The 21,167-nt window shown below is 37.7% G+C and overlaps 2 protein-coding genes across 5 annotated transcripts in view; both read left to right on the forward strand.

The window, feature by feature from the left end:
• Window positions 1-175: 175 nt before the first annotated feature.
• Window positions 176-6,206, forward strand: akap1a (A kinase (PRKA) anchor protein 1a). Its single transcript, XM_084105411.1, has 11 exons — window positions 176-421; window positions 1,201-2,018; window positions 2,556-2,662; window positions 2,951-3,077; window positions 3,155-3,261; window positions 3,528-3,705; window positions 4,972-5,122; window positions 5,204-5,271; window positions 5,435-5,505; window positions 5,876-5,935; window positions 6,019-6,206. The coding sequence occupies exons 1-11, from the start codon at window positions 237-239 to the stop codon at window positions 6,079-6,081; spliced, it is 1,935 nt and encodes a 644-aa protein (XP_083961537.1). The 5' UTR covers window positions 176-236; the 3' UTR covers window positions 6,082-6,206.
• A 3,448-nt stretch (window positions 6,207-9,654) lies between these two features.
• The window catches only part of msi2a (musashi RNA-binding protein 2a), a 159,620-nt gene continuing 148,107 nt past the window's right edge, over window positions 9,655-21,167 (forward strand). For 2 of the 4 annotated variants that reach the window (XM_084104442.1, XM_084104443.1), the window contains exons 1-5: window positions 9,655-9,842; window positions 10,092-10,132; window positions 10,424-10,505; window positions 11,976-12,060; window positions 17,004-17,045. In XM_084104442.1, coding sequence (XP_083960568.1) covers window positions 9,781-9,842; window positions 10,092-10,132; window positions 10,424-10,505; window positions 11,976-12,060; window positions 17,004-17,045 — 312 coding nt within the window. In that variant the 5' untranslated portion in view covers window positions 9,655-9,780. The remainder of the gene's footprint in view (window positions 9,843-10,091; window positions 10,133-10,423; window positions 10,506-11,975; window positions 12,061-17,003; window positions 17,046-21,167) is intronic. The other 2 variants (XM_084104444.1, XM_084104445.1) reach the window with 2 other exon arrangements.

The raw sequence follows: 21,167 nt of genomic DNA on the forward strand, positions 1-21,167 counted from the left end.
TATTTAAGAGGGCTGCATGTGTTTGTGTGTTGCCGGGATATTTGAGCTGGTAATGAGATTGCTCTGGTTCAGTCTTCTATTGGAGAAGTGTTGGTGTCAAGACTCACTCCCCCTCTGAGCTCAGACGTCTCTTCTTACAGACTAGTGCCACCCAAGACTAGGGATGGTTATTAGATGTAGTCTCTCTCTCTCTCTCTCTCTCTCTCAGTGGGATCAGTGGAATCAGTGGAAAGAGGATGTTGCTGTCGTTTAGGCCGCTGGCCTCCGTCTCTGTGTTGACTCTGCTAGGCTGGTGCTGGTACAGCTTTAGGAGGAGGAGGAGGACGACAGCTCCTCTCTGGACTGAAGAGGAGGTGTGTTTTTCGGACAGAAGCAGATCTGTTCACTCCTCCCCTGCTGACTCCAGTATTTTGGGTGAAAGGTCAGTAGCAGAGCATTCATGACTTGAGTCCTTGAGTTGTGTATTTGATTAGCCACAGTTTTAAGTGATAATATCTTCTAATATTAAATCTTCTCTACAAATATGTGCTATTTGAGCTTTAAATCAAGGGCTCCAGGGACCCCCAAGAGGTCACAACAAGTGGTACAATGTCTGCAAATGTTCTTATTATTTTTTTTACAAAATATATTTTTAGGGAATGTTCCCCTAAGATATTAATGAAATATATTTAACATAATGGTTTTTTTTATATATATATATATACCTTTCCCAAATGTAATAATAGCAACATTTAATTTTGCTTTCTGATGACTAGCCTGAGATTATTTATGATTATTTCATTGACTTTTTCCAATTTCAGTTTAATTTAGCATTCTTTACAATACACATTATTCCAAAACAGCTACATGTTTATCATAGAAAATGATCATCTCAAATATGCTGTCAACTTAATTAAAAAATATATATAGTATTTAATTTTGTAAGCAGATTCTTCATTTTGTTCATATAGCTGCATTTTTATTGTGGAAAGGGGTTATATTTGTGGGTATAACAAATATTTCAAAACCTCTGGTCTAAATCATCCTTTTAGCAGTGTGACTAATGTTTCCATTGTTGAAGAATGGAAAATCTTGGTTTATGCCAAGTTATCCTGAAATGTATTTTGACCTGTCAAAGTAAGTCACCTTCAGAGAACGGACAGATTTGCTTTTTCCAGAGTGAAGACAGACACTGGACTGTTTCTTTTTCTTCTCTTACAGCGACCTGAAAATGGACCACAACAACTCAGGATCCTCTGAAATCAGCAACTTCACAGATCCTTCACCAGTTCTGGACATGTGCAACCTTACCTGCACCTCTCCCGTAACAGGCCTCATCAAGGGAGTTCGACCCGAGCCAGAAGGAGAAGTATCTGTTCGTTTCCCTGAGACTCTCCAAACTGGGCAAGAAAAGGACAACATTGCTGGTGAAGGTCATCCAGACTGCAGAGAAGTTAGTGAAGATGACTCTGGGCTTGAGTTTGATCTGGTTTGTCTCTCTTCAAACTCCCTTTCCAACGACTCTCACTCTTCAACGGGGAAACAGCCAGGTTCTGTCCACTTTGACAGTCATGATAGCAGCAGCCTGTCTGATTTCTCCACTGATAGAGGCTTGAACCCAGAAAACTTGGAAAAGATCAGTTCTGTTCTGGTCCAAGAGATCATTGAAGCAGAGGCAGAGGACTGGAAAAACCAGGAACCCATTGATCCACATGAGCTTGCCGGTGTTTCAAGACCTCTGGAGGCTGAGTTTCAGTCCGTTGCCCAAAAACCATTTCAGCAGCAAAGCATCAGCGGTGACGTATCTCTTCAGGACGCCATCTCATTCAGGGAGAAACTACTCAGCCATTTAGGAGCTTCTGTTGGAGATGATTCTGGATGTGGTTCTTGTTTCTCAGAGGATGCATCCGGTGCAGAGCTGTCTGAGGAGGGCAGAGGCTTTTCGATGACCCCCACAGAAGCGGACACAGTCAGCATTGAGGACAAAATGATTCCCAGCATCCACGGAGTGGCAGAGGAAGAAGAGGAGGCCTGGAGAGGTACTGTACATGAGACATTTACTTTCAAACTCATGAAATTCTGCTCCTGTTTGATCATTGTGAAATGAATTAACTTAAGCCGCAAAAACAGTTTTCAATATAGTAAATAAATATATCTTGAGCAGCAAATCAGCATATTAGAATGATTTCTGAAGGATCATGTGACACTGAAGACTGGAGTAATGATGCTAAAAAAAAATCTGCTTTGCCATCACAGGAATAAGTTATGTTTTAATATATACTGAAACATTTTTTTTAAATTGTAACAATGTTTCACAATAGTACTGTTTTTACTGTATTTTTTATCAAATGAATGCAACCTTGGTAAACATAAGATAGGCTACTTACATTTAAAAATCTTATTGATTCCAAACTTTTGACCAACTTTTTGATATATTTATTTGCTTGTTACAGCTATCTGTAAAAAAAAGAAGAAAAAAAAAGATATAAAACGCATATTTAAGTAAGACAGATGCTTCAATCACAAAGCAGTAAAAATATCTCAGTGTGTTACATTCATATGGATCTTGTCTCCAGGTTCAGGTGATATAGGTGTAAGCTGCATTAGTGCCGATACTCAGGTGATTAGCTTGGCTCCACCTCCGGCCCAGCCCATAATTCTTTGGGACATAGAGGTGCCAGCGGTGAGCCCCACACACAGACACACCCACATACTGATATTGATGGAGCATTAGCCCATTTATTACATTTGTGTATGAACATGTTCGGAGATGCACCACAGCAGAGAAAAGATACGTGATCTTGAAGTACTAGACTCACTGCAGAAGAGCTCAAGTTACAGGACATATGAAGGCCTTTATACTGTGTGTGTTTGTCCATTGAGGATTGTATTACTGATATAAGGAGAGTGACAGGAAGACTTGTTTTCTGTATGAGGAAGAATTGTCCTAAATTTAAAACTGTCATTGCAGCATCTGGTTGGTCGATTGATCGGGAAGCAGGGGAAATTCGTGAACTTCCTCAAGCAGAGCTCTGGAGCAAAGATCTACGTCTCCACCCTGCCGTTCACTCACGAGATTCAGATCTGCCACATCCATGGTGAGTTTTCCCATGATGATGGCTACCTAATCATTGCTAAAGCCTAGCGCTGAATTCATGTGTTTGTGTTCGTCCAGGCTCACAGCAGCAGGTGGATGATGCTCTCTCACTCATCAGGAAGAAGTTTAAAGATCTGGATCTGAGTAATTGTATCCCTCTGCCCTGCCTGCCCATCACATCCTGGGTGAGGACTCTTAAAATCTTGACATCATGAGCATCATAAAAAGTTCTTATGATTAATGTGCTATATGTCAAGTTTTGTGTGAGGCTCAGTTTTGTATATTCCAAATTCTGTGTGAGGAACAGACTGAAATTTAAGTGGAAAATATGTGCCTTATGACGCATCACACCGAGTTTGATGCCAGTAACATCAAATATCCTGACATGATGTGTTTTGAGGTGGTAAATCTTAATGTATGCCTTGTGTGTGGTGTTCTGTTGTCTCTGTAGCTGTTGCTGCCTCAGGATGTGTTTGTGGAGGTGATCGTGTCGCAGATGGAGGCGGGTCTTCACCTGTTCGTTCAGCAGCACAAGCATCCATCTTATCAGGCCCTTCCCACCCTCATTCAGCACATGCAGCTCTGCTACTCTCAGCCGGGATGTCCCAGCCTGCCCACCCCTGTCGAAGGTATATAGACCCCTACATAAACACACAGATCTCCATGTTGAGAGTAAGGCCCGGTTTCACAGACAGGGCTCAGATTAAGCCTTAGGCTTAGTTCAATTAGGGCATTTAAGTAGCTTTTATAAATTTGCTTTAGAAAAAAACATTACTGGTGTGCATCATAAGACAAAACAATGGTGCTGTTGCATATATGTGGTATGGTTGCTTTTAGTTAAAACAGCTCAAACATGCATTTTAGTTTGAGACTAGGCTTAAGCCTTGTCTGTGAAACAGGGGGTAAATGTTTTATATTCACATTGACATTTATTATTTTGGCTAGGAACAACGCAACATCTGTCTCCACCATAGTTTAGTCTTTATTCTTGTTAGCTTGTCTTTTATTTTCTATCGTTGTCTTCCTTTGCTTTTTCTCTCTTTTAGAACCAGCAAAGCTTTACTGGCATGACTTTCAGATTTTTAGAATATTAGTAAATTAAAACACTAGGAAATGACACAAGTATGGGAATTATGTTGTGACCAACTTCATCACGTCTATCCTGGGATGCTTTTTAGACCGTATTGAAATAATTCTCTTTTGCTCACCAAAGCTCTATTTATATTCATTTGTATTAAAAACAGTATTGTGAAATATTAATATGATTTAAAACAACTGTTTTCTATGTTAATATATTTTAAAATGTAATTTATTCCTGTGATGGAGCTGAATTTTCAGATGCCATTACTCCAGTCTTATCATTAATTCCTTTAAAGTTGTGTATGTACAGTATATAAACACACGTACGTTTGTTTCACTATATCAGTGAGGACAATACATAGACTTCCACTGATTTTATATCAGGTTAATGATCTTTTCTATCGCCTAACCCAACCCAACCCTTACCCTTAAACACAATCCTCACAGAAACATGTGCAAAACACTAGATTTAAATAAAAACATGTTTTGCCTGACTTTTTAACTAGTGAGAACCAGTAAAATGTCCTCACTAGATTTCACTATATAAGGACATTATATGAGGACATTTGGCCATTACATGTATAGCCAAACCTGTACACACACGTACACACACACACACACACACACACACACACACACACACAGACAGACGGCATCGCTGATAGTAATGTGCTGTATTTAATGAATTGTTGCTCAAACTGTGGCAAGATCAATTATAATTAGGGGTTATGAAGGCCAATCATCTCCCAAAATAATTAGAATTGCTTGTTGTCATCTAGTTGAGGAAGTCTGTCTATTTTCTCTTTCTCTGTTAGTGGGGGTGGTCTGTGCTGCTCCAGTAACAGGAGGTGGCTGGCAGAGAGCCCAGGTCATCCAGTACTGCATTGAGTCTGGCATGGCTCATATCAGATATGTAGATAATGGAGGTTATGACACCGTGAACAGCGCCACCCTCAGGCAGATCAGGTCAGGTCGCTCAAGTTTGGTTTGATCCTTTGTCTGTGATTGTTGATCTGAATCTGATATTTGAAGATTTCGTTTTCACAGGTCAGACTTTGTGACATTACCGTTCCAGGCAGCAGAGGTTCTGTTAGACAATATCACGCCTTTGCCAGGTAAAACATAAGCGTGTTACTTTCTGTGATGTGCTGCTGCTCATGGATATGTACTATACCTGTATATTATTATTCATATGTAAATTTTTTTTAAACTGTTAAATGAATCAAATCAAATCATGAATTATGAAAAAAATGAAAAGCAATTTATTTGCTTTAATAGGGGAGGAGTTTTCCCTGGAGGCCAGAGCAGAACTGGACGAATTAACTGCGAATATGGCCTTAATCATCAAGGTTATAACAAACAAACACATTTTATTCCTGTATATTCTGTATATAGATTATTTCCACTGTATTGTATCATTTCACTTGGCAGCGGATTCTCAAACTTTTGTCAGCTGAACCCATTTGAGATAAATATTTACTTGAAATACCCCCTGAGATTAAGTTTTAATAATTTAGCAACACATTCACATCTTCACGGTCAATTTATTGTCACATGACATACAGGTTAACAAATAAAATATTTAAAATTGAATTGCTTTTCATTAAGTCGCAGTTGACAGTTTGAGAAACTGCACTGGGCGATCAAAAACAGCTCAGAGGAACTTTTTTGTTGTTTGGAAGAATTCTGAACGTGACAGATGTTGTTGTCTATGGTCAGGTGACAGGCAGTCAAGACGGCCTTCCTCTGGTGCACATGTGGAAACAGATGGGAGATGAGGTGTGTATGGCTAATTTTTCTTTACTAGATCCTTACATTTCAGCTTTAACTTGTGTGTGTGTGTGTGCTCTGTGTGTCTGCAGGTGGTTCTGCTGAACAGATTACTGGCTGAACAAGGGTTTTGCACCTGGTTTGAGACGCAGTGATGTCGCAGCTTTTCGCTTATCCTCTCCTGAACTCCCTTTCGCACAGTACATTGATTTCCATTTGTTTTTTTTTGTTTTTGTTTTTTATGGTGATTTTGTTGTTTTTTTTCTCTTTAAATGGTTCATATTATGCTATTTGTTGTTATTTAAAGGATAATTGAATTAAGTTATTTTCCCAGAATGCATTGCAGAGTAAATGTGATATGGTAAACCAGCTGCTTATGTGAACAGTTGCTAATATTGTACTGTTTTCTAAGATTGTCTCTTGAATGCTGATGGTTTGAAAGATTGTGTTGTGCTCAGGTATTTTGATAATGAAGTAATTTACAAATATTTGTTCTTTTCTTGGTCTTTGTATTTTGTTGTGGGTCTCTTTGACTGTAAAGCCTTAAAGAACTGCGGCAGCGAGGAGCATCATGAAACCCTGCTGAAACGAACTTGTACGGTTCACTGCTCTGTACTCTCACACTGACGCTGCCAAACATCTCACTGAGTAAAAGGTCTGTGGGTATCACAAACATGCTGTGCTTTTTACTCGTCCTTGTGCTGATGCTGACTTTGCCTTACATTTAAATCAATATGCAGCTTAAAAGTTTACAAACCACTTCTAGGATCTGATTTTTTTTAAACAACCAAAAAAATCTTTTTTTTTTTGTTCTGCCCTGAAGAACCTGCAAAACAGATTTTGAGAGATACGGTTAACTTTGTATTTGCTTTGTCTGAATTCAGACATACTACTTTTTTCACATACTGTTTTTCACGCACTATATAGTAGGGAAGATTTGCGATTTCGGATGCAGACCTTGATGAGCTGGTTCAGGTGTGTTTAATTGGGGTTGGAGCTGAACTGACAGTGGCCCTCCAGGAGCTGGATTGGACACCCGTTTTAAACCATATCTGATTCCTTCAAAATATTGTAAAATCTCCCTAATAGTTAAAAGGAGTTTAAGAAATCCATACTCTGGCTGTCTTAGAACAAATTACGTGCACCTACTACTTCTGGCCAATAGATGTCACTCAGTGTAAAGCTTTGAATGGCTGGTTATGAGTAGGTGTTCGGGATAGTATTTATTTTTAAAGCAATATCATAAACTGATAATATTCTTCTAACAAATATTGTGGGAAAAAATACAAATGTATATTTACATATTTTTTATATATACTGCATATGTATGCAGGTTGATCACTAACTACTACAAGTGTGGTAAATACATTATGCAGCAGAAAAATGTGGGTGTGTATGTATATATATATATATATATATATATATATATATATATATATATATATATGAAGAGTTCAGATGCAAAAGCCTCTAAGTGCCATCTGAAATTTTCTTCTAGAATGATCATTTTTATCAAGCTTGTATATTTAAGTTCAGTAATTTCACTTAAATGACAATTCATAGGTAATTTCCATTGCCATTTAAGTGAAATTACTGAACTTAAATATATGAGCTTGATAAAAATGATCATTCTAGAAGAAAATTTCAGATGGCACTTAGAGGCTTTTGCATCTGAACTCTTCATATATATATATATAATATTATAATTTTTCTAATTTTTTTACACAATATTTGTAAGATTATTTTATTATTAATTTATATCCTTGGTTCTAAAAATAAACACTATCCCGACTATCCCTGTGGTGCTCAACAGAGAAACGGATCTAGCTGACTTGAATAAATGTCACATGGCTGTGCAACCATGTGAAAGATCCCACAGCAAAGCACTTTGTAGAGAAAAGGTGACTTCTATTGCAATAATTTGCATGAAATATCATGGGAAAGTGTGCTGAAATGGGCTGAATATTTAAAGTGAGTGGTGACATTCTTCAATAAACATGCAGAGAAGCCCCTGTGTTTGGCCCTGCTCTCATATCTGCCTGCCGCAGGGGGTCTGATTGGTTTGCTCTGAGGAATCTGAATGCCACAGCTGATACTGTTGCATGTATCATATTCTCCAGTCTTAACTTTGAGATTTTTATTTCTCTAAGCAGAAAATTCTCTCATTTCCCAGAGTGCCCTGATGAATGCATATTATCCTAAAGAGGCGCAGTGATCTGTTAGGCAGCTAACAGATGCACTGCATTAAAAAATGAGACTTTCAGTAAGTAGAAGATCCACTCATTAATCAAACACAGATGCCGCTGTGACTGTGGGTCTCCCTCACAGATTTGACTCATAACTTGATGCAGTTCCTTTTCCTTGATACAGAAAAATACTCTTGACTCCAAATATCAAAAAACTCCCCTCAATGTCCCCTTTACCAGCAGAAGTCATTGTAATATCAAATATCAGAGTTTGAACATCAATTTTTGTCTGATTTTCGGGACTGGAATGGGTTTGAGAAAGTTTATTAGAACATTAGCAGCATGATCTCTGAATGACCTGTTGTGTTTAAGTGAGTTAAGAAATTATTGCCTGGTTCAAGAGTTCTTATTTGGCCGCAGTGGGAGAAGCAATGCTCTTGTTTTCCACAGTAATCTGGTTCTGTGAAACTAGAGCTGCAGTCATTTGATAAATGTCCTATTTGAGCATTTCCATATCAATGAAGTCAGCAGATGCCACACTAACACTGATCTATCCATTCTACATGCTCACTCAGCAAAGTGAAGCGGGGAAAGGCTCAGAAATACATTGCCTGAATGCGTGGGGGTGTCAGAACCCTCCAGGAAAATTAACATACATACCAAATGATGTCTTTGGGTTGTGTTTAGGGATAAGCAATATTATCAGCTCAGTATAAAAACAGAATAACTGGAAAGTCCCCACCAGTCTGTGTTTTATACAGCAAGCTCCAGTGTTATTTTAGTATTATTGATATACTATTACTTTTGTTAATGTTTAAAATTATTATTATTATTTGTAATTTTTTTATTTTTTTTATTAGGTTTTAGTTTATTTAAACTAAATGAAAAGGAGAAATGTCACCTTGGCAACTAGCTGAAATAAAATAAAAGTAAGTATATTTTTAATATTTTATTTTATTTTAGTTAATGATTATTTTATTTCAAGTAGCCTAATGAAAATGTTTTTTTTGTTTTTTTTAATGGTTTTATTTTTAGTTAACAATAACCAAGCTCAGTACTGAAAGGTGCCAACAGAATGAAAGGACTTTTAAGAGAAAAAATTGAATTCCAAAACAAATTTGATCATTTATAAATCGTATTTATCTCTGTGCACTATGTACATTCACTTATTAACTATGTGGGGATTTATGACATTGCCACTATTAATAAGTTGTCAAACTAAAATGACAAACATGACATAATATGCTAGTGCCACCAAGAAAACACTAGATTTTAGTTCAATTTTGTGAACTATTGTGCTTCATTTTAGTTTTAAATACTCGTTTTCCTTTCCAGAAAGCCTCTTGGTTGTATTTATTCAGAAGGTGGCGCAAATGTAAACTTTATAGGGTTTAAAGAGCCTACTGAAGATCTGAATCCACTCTCGTGATTCCTGTCAAACACTGCTAACCAACAGGGGGCGTGGTTTCCATAGATAGGTAGGCGCAGATCCCCGTCGGATTGGTTGGCTTATGCTCTCAGTCACGCCCCCTCCTGAGAGGGGCGGGAGCGCGCGCTGATCCCACGTGTGACGCTAGCGCTCCCGGTTCGGTAATATTCCTTGAGCTGGGGCTGCAGTGCCCGTGTGTGTGTGTATGCGTGTGTTTGGAGTTGGTTGGGCTTTGAGCTATGGAAGCGGACGCGAGTCAAGTCACCTCTGGAAGCCCGAGTGATTCGCTACACGACCCGGGGTAAGAAGACAGGACAAGTGCGCGCGCGCCCTTGTGTGTGTTTGGAGTTTGATTCTGTTTTCAGCGCGAGCGAGCGCATGTCCTTCCTCGCGCAGTTCTGCTGATGTTTTGATTGACAGGTCGTATCTAAGGCTCATATCAGCCGGTACACAGCTCAAGCTGTTCGTAGCTCGCTCTTTATGAGGTATTTACAAGGAAAATGGCCGTTTTGACATCTGGAGTCACTTATACCATTTTTTCTCCTTACAGTAAAATGTTTATCGGTGGCCTCAGCTGGCAAACCTCACCAGGTAAGGATAATTTATTCTGTTTTGGAGTTGTTTTGCATCATATTTATCCATCGCACGCGTTGGAAGCTGTTTGTGTGTATGTGTGTCACTGCGCACAAGGTTATTGTGATTTTCAGTCATCTGACATTAAAGCGAGCGACGCGACAAAACTTAAACGCTCTCATTATAATCAACGAAGTGTGAAGCGCGCGACCTTCGTTGATTATAACGGCAGCGTGCAAGCTTAATCGCGTCGCTCACTTGAAGTGTAGACACGGTGTAACCCTTTTGTGTCCTTGTGTTTGTGTTCAGACAGCCTTAGAGACTATTTCAGTAAATTCGGGGAGATCAGAGAATGTATGGTGATGCGCGACCCCACCACCAAACGCTCCAGGTAAACACACGTGCTTCAATTTCTCTGTTTTTTTTTTTTTTTTTTTTGCTGTCTCTATTCTGCTGTCTTATGATGCGTTAAGGGTAGATCAAGAAGAACAGGACAGAAAACTGATTCATAATGCAATTTGACATTGAGTTAGGACTGTACTGCTAGAAAGAGATTCCCTATTTTCTAAATGATATTTCAAAAGACAAAGTACATTTTGCAAATATGTGACAGAGCCAGGCAATGCACATTATATGTGTATATCAGTCTTTTCTTCATAATTCTGCAGCAGGGGAATCCATGACATCCCTATATTGGAGAAGTGACCCTAATATAGCCACAAGCCATATAAGCCCATTTTTGTTATGAAATACAAAAATTCAAAGCATGAGAGAAATAGTTTCTTAGCAAATGCAAAAAATTCTGATTTTCTTTTTGTTTGGAGCCAATTGAGTGTTCAGTTATTCAGGAATCATTGCTTTTATCTGATACTGTAGAAATAGCATAAAAACTTTGCTGTTCTGAGATGTTTTTTATAGAATCTGGTGATGAAAGTGGCTCAGTATTGAAAATAATTTTAAAATGAGGAGATTAAGAACTCAAATGCAACCTGTTATTTTTTATTTTCTTCATATTTTTAAAGCAATATTCTGTAATTGAAAAGATCTGTATTGGAAAATATAGCACTGGAATGGTGGTTTCAAAAGGAGATGCAGCAGAACATCTGAAATTATGTTTGTAACCATATTAAATGAAAAAAAAATGGCCTGACTCCGTATAATTAATTAACATAAATTTTATTTTTGTCAAGCTGAGCTTCTTAGGAATGCTGCAATTGACCTCTTCCTAATAAACCTACCTAGACTAAGAACCCATTCAATCTCTTATAAAAAGCATTAACTGAATCCACTGTGCTCAGAACACATAATGAACTTGAACCACTTAAACCGAGGGGGAAAAAATACAGATATAAGGCACCAGGGCTATAAGGCCTCACAAGCTTGCTGCTTTAGCAAGAAATATGTTTTAAAGTTAAACGGGTGCTGAAAAGGGTCTTTAATTTAGTCAGTTTCTGATGTTTAAATTACAGACGAGTATAACATCTTTTTCTATTCTATTTATAATAATCTTTCAAATTTAGATTGGGTGGGTTTAAAGGGTCACTTTGCCTGTATAAATATATCAGACCGGCCAAAATTTTCAGACAATGTATTGTATTTTGTTCCAGGATATACTATTTGTGATACATTATTCAAGGGCATAGGAACAATTCGAAGACTGTAGCAGCGACATATCAAGGCACTGAATAGTTATAATTATCTCACAACAAGTGGAAATTTCTAAATGTGTCATAATGATTGCAACTCCCGCCTTCACTGAGCGTATCAACAAATATACAAGAGACGCTTTGTCTGCTGTCACAATTTTTCTGCCTCTCCTGTGAAATTATCTCCTGACCTTCATTGTGTTTTTCTTCCACAGAGGGTTTGGCTTCATCACGTTTGCAGATGTTTCCAGTGTAGATAAAGTCTTAGCTCAACCGCACCACGAATTAGACTCCAAGACGGTATGTATCACTTCATAACGTTTGGTTTCTGTAACTGAGAATGGAGAGTGTGCATTGAAACAGATGTCATTCAGATGAAGTTTTTTCCCACAGAGTTTTTCATTTCCTTTCCCATCTCTGTTTATTTCCTGCTGCTTTATTACATTTTTTTTTTAGCTTGAGTGGACTGAGAGTTTTACGTACTTGCATAACAGTGCTTAACAATAGGAAAGGCCTAGGGCCAGTGTGAAAGAGATCGGAATCATAATTTCTATAGGGCCACAGGGCTCTACAGTGCGACCACTTGGTCGCATCTGCTACTGAAAATTACTGCGTGCGACTGGGTAAAAATTTATAGGAGCAATTGTGCGACTGACCAGATCAGGCCAGGTTCTACGGGGGTGCACCTCAGAATCCACGCACTTCTCAAAACGCACAAGTTTTTGTCCAGTGCTAAGTTCTGCACACTCACGAATCAATCCTCTCATTATAACAAACAAAGTGTAGAGACAACATAAATAAGAGGGCCATTGCGCAGTCATTGTAGACAACTTCACTGATTATACTGGAAGTTTGTGAGACTCTTTGCGCGCTTTCTAGGCTATACATAAATCCATTCAGAATTTGAATAAAAGTTTTGTTTTTTATGCTACTAAAAGGACCAACAGCCACTTGATATTTATAATATGTGATATGGTTAAGCAATATCACTTGAGCAAGACTGCGGTTTTCCCCAAATATCAGCATGATTGCAAATGTGCTGTTGATTTCATACAACTATTTAATAAACAATAATTTAATATTAAGTGACTTAGGCACAATATTGTCTGATTTTGCTCCATTTCATCAAAGTCACAGCTGATCTTGCGCATGTTTTGTTGATGAATGAATCTGCCTTTTTGAACGAATCGGGTGAATCAATGATTCAATGACCCATTCATAAAGACTGTCGCTGCATCCGAAATCAGATAGTTCCCTACTATGTATTATGCGGAAAAAAAGTACGCTAAAAGAGTAATATGCTTGAATACATAGTATTTGAAGAACTGTAGGCGAAAAGTCCCCAGATGGCCTATTACTTCTGGCGAGATTCTGAAGTGCGCATTCGATGGACACTTTACTATCCCATGAGGACATGGGAGAGAATTTATGAATGGCAGGAAAGCGACGCTAGGTCACATGACAGTAACAATATGATGGATGTAGTACGTCTAAATTTAATTCATGCTACCCACATTCATACTATAAAGAACATACTTTTTTAATGGTTGCAAAGTAAATTCAAATGTAGTACCTACTCAGACAGTATGTGTTTTCGTACGCAGTGTTAAGCGCAAGAAGAGGCGAAAGAGTACTCAATTTATGCAGAGTTTCACAGAATTGACTACTCTTTTGATTCTCCTTGCGCTTGAACGGACACATACACACAATATCAAAAAACCCATCTCGTAAACATAGTTGTTATGTCTAAACGGTTGAGAAAGAAATAGGATGTGTATCATTTAATTGGATTCGTGCATCAGGTCAAAGGGACAGCAGCTCTGCTGTCTAAGTCATTATTGTTAATCAAGCAACAAAACAGCTTTAACAAAGATTCATCTATATTTCATTAAATTCAGTGAACACTATGCAGTGTTTTTACATTTAATTTTTACATTTCTGTACCTGAATACTACTGTTAGACTTTATTTTTAACTTTGTTATACTGTATTTATCTATGCTTGTAATTTGTGTTTCTTATTTTATTACACGCTGTTCTCTCATCTTTAATAATGTTTGATTTTATTAGTTAGGCTAGTAGTTTTTGCTGTTATCGAAGTACTTAAAGTGTTCTTTAAGTAATAAATAGAAAGCAGTGTTATGTTCGTCAACCCCCCCACACCCAAACTTTTTTTTTTTTTTTTTTTTTTTTAAACCGATCCGTGACTCAAAAAACGATAAATGATCCGAACTGTGAGTTTTGGGATTTAATTTGTGAAAGAAGTACAGAAAATGTTGTCAGGGCCAGTAAAAATTAACATCCTTATTTTTCTTTTAGTCCTGCATATGTAGTAGAATCAGCCATAAAACTCAATGCTGTGTGTTAAAATGTATTTGGCATCTGTGTATATGGTGTTTAGACTGACATTCACTCAAGGACTCTGAGCCGAAATGTGTCCTTTCCTTGTTTATCTGGGAAATAACTAAAAGATAACTGTTATAAACTCATCTGATCTCATTCTGAACTGAAGGGACGCCTCTGGATTTCCCCTTTCTTTCCTTTCACAGTCACCTGAGACTCATGGACATTCACTTCCCAGCCACATGGATTTGATGTTTCCCTTTGCATGTCTTCATATTGTAAACTTGCAATCTTCTATAGCATTAGCTTGAATTGGCTCACTACTGAACAAGGAAGAAATTCCAAAAATGACCCCTGGAGTGTTGAAAATGTGAACATTCATAACGGAAATGTATAGTTACATAAGTCAGTGTGCTGGCATTCTGAAAATAACACTTCTCTACTGTGCGTTGATTTCTTTAGTATGTTTAGTTTGTGGGGAAAAAAACAAAAACTTAAATGTCAGACAAACTACGCCGAACACCTGGAGCGACTACACCACACGCTGTCTTCATTCTCCAAGTCTTATATGCTCCAAAGCGCTTGCGTGTCTGATGCTGTCTGTAAATCTGACGGTAATGAATAATTACGACTGGCAGTGAGGTTTCAGGGCTGTGCTGTGTGTCACTCGTATTCAGCTGAAATCAGATTTCTGTGAGCTTTTTATCGCAGTGGGGGGTTGTTATCTCGTCTCCTGCAATCAGCGCTGAGTTTTGTACAATGTACAGGAACAGTAAACACTTTGAGTGATGTCTTTTTAAAGAGGAACTTTTGATGGAGGATCTACCAGGCGTATTTGAAAAATCATTGGCTGCTCTGTCTTAAATGATTGAGTTGTCTACCTAGATGGCATTTTTAGGAACAGGCACATAGTGTTTTTTACAGAATACAGTAAGCAGTTTTAGAAGATTTTGGTTGAAAGCTCGTTTAGGGGCTTTGTTTGTGTAAGAAACGAGTCTCACTATTCCTCTTTACACCTGCAGATTGCCTTTTAAACCTGGGATGAACATTTAAACGCATCTCCTGTGATTTGGATTTCAAAGGTCTGAAATAGTAAAAATAAACATGCTGAAAGTCTACATGTCACCCTGAACTCGTCAGTTGAGCAGAACATCCATCGTTATTTTAGTCATGTAACTGCACTTTGCCTGTGCTTCATGTGACTGAAATCTTCTAGACTGTATGGTTATTTTAAGCATGGAAGCAGCTCAGAGTACTTTACAAATGCAGTGTGGAAGTTTTTGACTTCCAGCTAAAGTGGTTTTTGTAATCCAAACACAAAATGCTTTGAGCCTCTTTATACTTGTATGTAGCGCTGACCGCTTGTGATCGGATCAGCCAAAAGGATGTTAATACCAGATGTAAACCACTATCTGAAAGCAATAAAAGGCTACTAACACATTAAACTGCTACTGCTGAGATGGGAGAAGCTCAGTAATTGCTTCATCTGGAAATACACAGGACTTTATTTACACAATGTGTGCTCGAGTCTAAATTACATATTGGCTTAATAACTGCTGTCTGCTGTTTGGTTTAGATTATCACTAGGTTTTAAGATTTTTTTGATTAGTCTGTGATTAGTTTGTCTGACTGAATGGCTGGCACTGCAGTGGTTTTGCTTTTGTTTTGACAAATCCAGTACCAGCAACAATGGTAATACATTATTTATTTTTTTTAATAGGCCTAATAAGTTATGACCTCTAATGTCCTGACCCCATAGACGCAGCTTATTGATTTCAATGGATTTCTGATCCAACAACTGGACCATTTGCAAATGCATAACTCAAAAACCGACATCACATTGTTTTGTTTATAGACCCAGTATACACACAAATGTTGCTCAATTTATCCATGCATTAATCAGAAAAGGATGTTTGCTCTCAGGCTGTATGGAAAAAGACTCCTAATTTCTACTGATTTGAAATTCAAAGCGTAATATTGTTTCTGCTCACATAGGCTTGTTTCTATGGAGTAATTGAGGTTGAATTGGTTAAGCCTCAGGCTAATTGCTAAAACGAATCGCTACATGAAATTCATCACAGAGAAGGTTTCCATACCTGTTACAAAATCCATCTCTCTAATTGACCTGATTTGGGGAGATAACGATCACGGCTCAGTCAAATGGAATTTTGGGAGAGTAAAAGGTTCGTTCAGTGGACACCAGTGTGTCATTTCAGAGAATAATTACCCCATGAGAAACACAGTGAATTGACGTATCTATATTTAAAATGGGCAACATGTACATTATAGACAAGGCAGAAAAATACTCCTAAGATTCTATCCAGCAAGAAACTGTGTGTGTGTTTTATTTAGAAAGGCTCTGTGTCTGTAATGATACACTTATATGCTGCATAGCCCTCAGGCAAACGTTCAAATCTACACTAGGAGTTTTGCTACAATCTAAAGCCTTTGCCTTGCTGAACATGGACAAGTAATTTCCTGCAAGAGCCCAATTTCGATCTGTTTATGTTTTTCCTCTTGACTACGTCTGCCTGTATGAGATTGTTTGAAACTCCTCTTTATAAGAGGCTGTATTAAGGCTGAGGCAAGACAGTGTGACATTGGAGCATGAAATAGTTTCTCTGATAATTCTTTCTGTCTGCACACCTTCAGCAGATTGAACACAAACTGAAATTAACAAGATGACAAGCCAAAGAGTTAATGGCTTTGTTCCAGTGTGACCCATCCGTGCTCCAAATGTTTTCATTCCAAAGCTTGATGGTGTTGACGATTTGTATGAAATGATGAACGAGTATATTAAAGTATGAAAGAGTGTATTCAATTTAGATTTGGATAACTGCATTCAAATGACTTTGCTTTTCTAATTGTCATTCTCTCTCTTTCTTTCTCTGTTTGTGCACAGATTGATCCTAAGGTCGCCTTTCCTCGACGCGCCCAACCCAAGGTCAGAATTTTATAACTTTTGTTTGACGCTGACATTCTATTTTTGCTTTTGCATAAGCATTTTTCATATTGTTTTTTTTTTTTTAGGTTTTTTGTTTTTTTTGTAGTGCAGACCTGTGCATCATAGTGTGGAATATCAATTATGTGGTCGGTCAGTGATGCGTGTGTCCATCTGAAGTGATTTTCAGGGATTTGTGGGTAGTGCTATTAGTTGTCAGTGTGTCCGTCTCTTTTGTGCTAATGCAGTTCTTCCTCTTTACTCTGTAAATTGGTCTGAAGCTCATAGTGTCCGCCCAAGTGCCATCCACTCTGGCAGTTTCTTTCTTTTTTGTCCCACAACAAACACCGATCGATAATGGATTTTTTTTTTTTCTTGGTTTTGAGTGCCTCACAGGTTAGTTTGTTCTGTGATGAATGGCTCAGGTTTCAGACAGGTGGAAAGCGCTCCGAATGATCCAGGGCATGTCTTCAAAGTCTGTTGGCATGCATTTCCAAAATTTCCAGACAGTTCTTTTCCCCTTATTTATTTGCCAGTTTTGGTCTCTTAACCTTTTCCTTTGCAGCTCAGAACAGCTCAGACGTTTCCCCCCTCCTCAGGTCCCTGGATTCCTGTTGAAACAAAGAAAATGCATTTTGCTCCAAGGCAGCTCTGTTATTTATTTTTTATTTTTTTGGACCCCCTAAACAATATGAACTCCCCTGCAGACAGCAGGTTATGAGAACTGAATTGTCAATTTCAGGGAGACATGGACCGGTTTCTCTCTTTTGTACCCTAGCATCATTTCTGCCGTGTCCTTTTTCTTATACAACAAAGATGGATAAAGAATAATGTGCTGTTGTTGTTGTTGTTTTTTTGTACTGCAAGTAAACGTAAAGCTGAGTGCATAAGTGCAGAAAGAACTGTATTTATTTTAGTGTGAAGCAGAGAACACGGATTTTAAGGGATCTTAAGGCAATAGGATTAAGGCAGATCTATTGGCATTGCACTGGCTTTTTTTTGTACATGTAAAATTGATTTTAGACCGCAAGCAGCTAATCGTTCTTGTCACACATCTTCCCTACATTCTGCCTGAACGGTAGTGCTCGTTTTTATTTCTTAGTGTGAGGTCCATGTCTGCTGGAGACTGAGACATTTTTTTTTTTTTAACATGATTGCAGCTCTCCTGTTGTTTATGGACCCTTTATAGTTGTCCTGTGTTATTGCAGTTTGAGAGGTTTTTATTTAGGTTAAGAGAAATGTTATCATCTGCGCTGTTTAGATTGAGAGTTACAGATGGGTGTGGTGACGTTAATGGGACTTTTAAGCAATGGAATTCTGCGTTGGGGTTGTAATTCCCTTGTGATGTCATCAGTGATGTCATTTACACTTGGAGATGAGTTTTTCCTAGCTGTTGTGTCTTGAGAATGTTGTTCTCTTCGTCTCCTGCAGACATTAGTGTCTCAGAAATGAGCTTGTCTTTGGTAGCCAAAGTGACCGTTTTCCCCTGAGATTTTTTCCAGCCAACATTTGTTGCCGCCGGTGTCACACTGTGATAACACAACAGATTATGACGTGTCCCGACATGATTTTAATTGCCACTGGGACTGTGGCCTCTTGTGTCGTTAAAAGAGCTTTGAAAGCTTGTTATGGAAATGGCAGCTAGTCACAAGTCTCTTCAGAAGAGGTGACCATCGTGATTAACGTTTTCCTGTCTGCCTCATTAGCATGTGCGCACTGAGAACCGCCACTCGGCTTTAAGTTGTCCCCGATTACTATAATTCATGTGAGATAGCCATACAAGACATTTTTAAGTCGTTTCATTTTAGGGTCATTCCTGCCTTTAACAAGAATGAAATTGGTCCAGAAAAGTTCAGTGTTTCTTAATGGATACTAAACATTTTAATGTAGAGTTATGTTAGGTGTTTGCAAATTTTTCTTTATATTTTAGCATAGTTGTGTGCTTGCTGCTTGAATTGAATGTTGTTGTAGGGTGAATCTGGGTATTGCAGAATATATATTTTTTTTTAATGTTCAGATGTCTTGCTGGGTTTGTTTGATCTGATTTAGTAAGTAGCATGCGGATACTTTTACTCTAGTTGACATGCAGTACACATTGAGATTCATATCAAAAGTCGTGTAAAGATGTATAGTGATCTCGAGATATATTCTTCCTGTAAGTTTAGTTGAGGGAGACCAGTTTAAGAACAGAAAACACAAAGCGCTGTAAGAAACTTTGCAGGGACACAAATATAACTGTGCTAAGCGATGTCTGTGTTGGTGGAGCACGTTTTCTTTGCAGCTGGCCTTAGTTATCAGACTGAGCTACCAACTTTCACCTAAGCATGTGGATATTCTTGTTTTTCTCAACATAACTATGTGAAACAAAATAAACACGATAACCATATGCAGACTCGAGTGTCTATGTACGTTCTGCACGATAATTGGCTTTTTTAGTGTTTTTTCCTGTTTTCTCTGCTTGAGCTTAAATGCCTTTTTTCTCTCTCTCTCTCTCTCTCTCTCTCTCTCTCTCTCTCTCTCTCTCTCTCTCTCTCTCTCTCTATATATATATATATATATATATATATATATATATATATATATATATATATATATATATATATTAGGGCTGTCCCCGACTATGGATTTTCATAGTCGAATCAGAATCGTCATGTCTTGCCTATAGTCGACTAATAGTCGAATCATGTGTATGGGGGCGGGGCTTTAGCGTTTCAAAGCCGCAATGTACATAAAATCACACAAAGCTATAGAAGAAAATGTATAAAAACATTTTGGATCAATAAAACTAAGAAATAACATAAATAACTCCAGAAAGGCCACACTGCAGACAGGATTTGCATTCCATGCAAATCAAATTAAATCAGCTAAATTACCTGTGCGAGCAGGCCAGCCTACAGCACAACATCGATGCACCGAAAAAATAAACAATTAATTTACTAAATTAAATTAGAACAGAATATACCTTTCAAATAAATAAAAATACAAAACGAAATAAATCAGAATCAAGTCACAAGATGAGCAAATGTGTGCAAAATGCCTAAAGTGCAGAGGAATATATATTCAAAACACAAGCCACAAATAGTTTAGATTAGATAACCCTGACAGATTAATAAATAAAATAAAAATAAAGAAATGATTAAAATAACGATAGTAGCCAGAATTTTCAACTTTGTCTTTTTAACTACAGAAACAACAATAAATGCTAAACTGGAGAGGCAGTCTTTTTAGCTAAAAATGTTCAAAGCATCCAAAAATCTAATTAGAACCGGCTGAAAAGTTTTGAAATCACTTGTACCTGATCGAGAGAAAAATCCAGTCTTTCACTCTGTCTGTGTCCGTTGGAGTCTATTCAAATTGTGCGCGCGGATAAAATACATTCTAACATGAAACCCAGTCTATGCGTGAAACGTGTTAACGTTGGCCGGCAGAAGTGCGATCATGGTTTTCCTGATGCTAAATCCAGCCTTGGAGAATATCCTTTCTGGTGGTGTACATCCACACTTTAGATTTTCTTATCCCAGACATTGTTAAAGATTTAAATCCTTGCCGCGAAGCGCGAAGACGCTCCTCTGTCGGTCACGGATTGAAAGTGAAACTTAAATCTGTCACGGGCTGTTTGGATTTATTCACGCACGTTAAAAAATATTTATTAAAAGCTTCTTTCTTTGCACATTTTTATATACAGCATTATCATAATAGGCTGAATAGTAACAAATTGACATAAAAGCTAGTTCTATGTGAAATCAGACATTGAGCGCCCTCATATAGCCAAAGTGGCATGATCCTCGTTTCATAACACCTCCGCGAAGATTCGACCGTGAGATCGGTAGTCGAATCAGGCTCCTCCTATCGAAGCATCGAATCTTCGACTATTCGGGGTCACCCCTAATATATATATATATATATATATATATATATATATATATATATATATATATATATATATATATATATATATATATATATATATATATATATATAATATAATATAATATAATTTTTTTTTGTTTGTTTTTGTTTAGACACATTGTTACTAAACTAAAACTAAAAGAACTAAAAAAGAAAAAGTTACTAAACTAAAAGAAAACCTTAAGGTATAATGTAAGCTTGTTGTGTATATTGCTT

This window comes from Abramis brama (genome assembly GCF_963993115.1).
Source record: "Abramis brama genome assembly, chromosome: 25".
NCBI classification, from domain to species: domain Eukaryota; kingdom Metazoa; phylum Chordata; class Actinopteri; order Cypriniformes; family Leuciscidae; genus Abramis; species Abramis brama.

What these genes read in the sequence shown, in the direction of transcription:
- akap1a (XM_084105411.1), top strand. Translation starts at nt 237, where the DNA reads ATGTTGCTGTCGTTTAGGCCGCTGGCCTCCGTCTCTGTGTTGACTCTG. An exon ending in GCCTGCCCATCACATCCTGG is followed by an intron (nt 3,262 to 3,527) that starts GTGAGGACTCTT and finishes TTGTCTCTGTAG; the next exon opens with CTGTTGCTGCCTCAGGATGT. An exon ending in GCCACCCTCAGGCAGATCAG is followed by an intron (nt 5,123 to 5,203) that starts GTCAGGTCGCTC and finishes TCGTTTTCACAG; the next exon opens with GTCAGACTTTGTGACATTAC.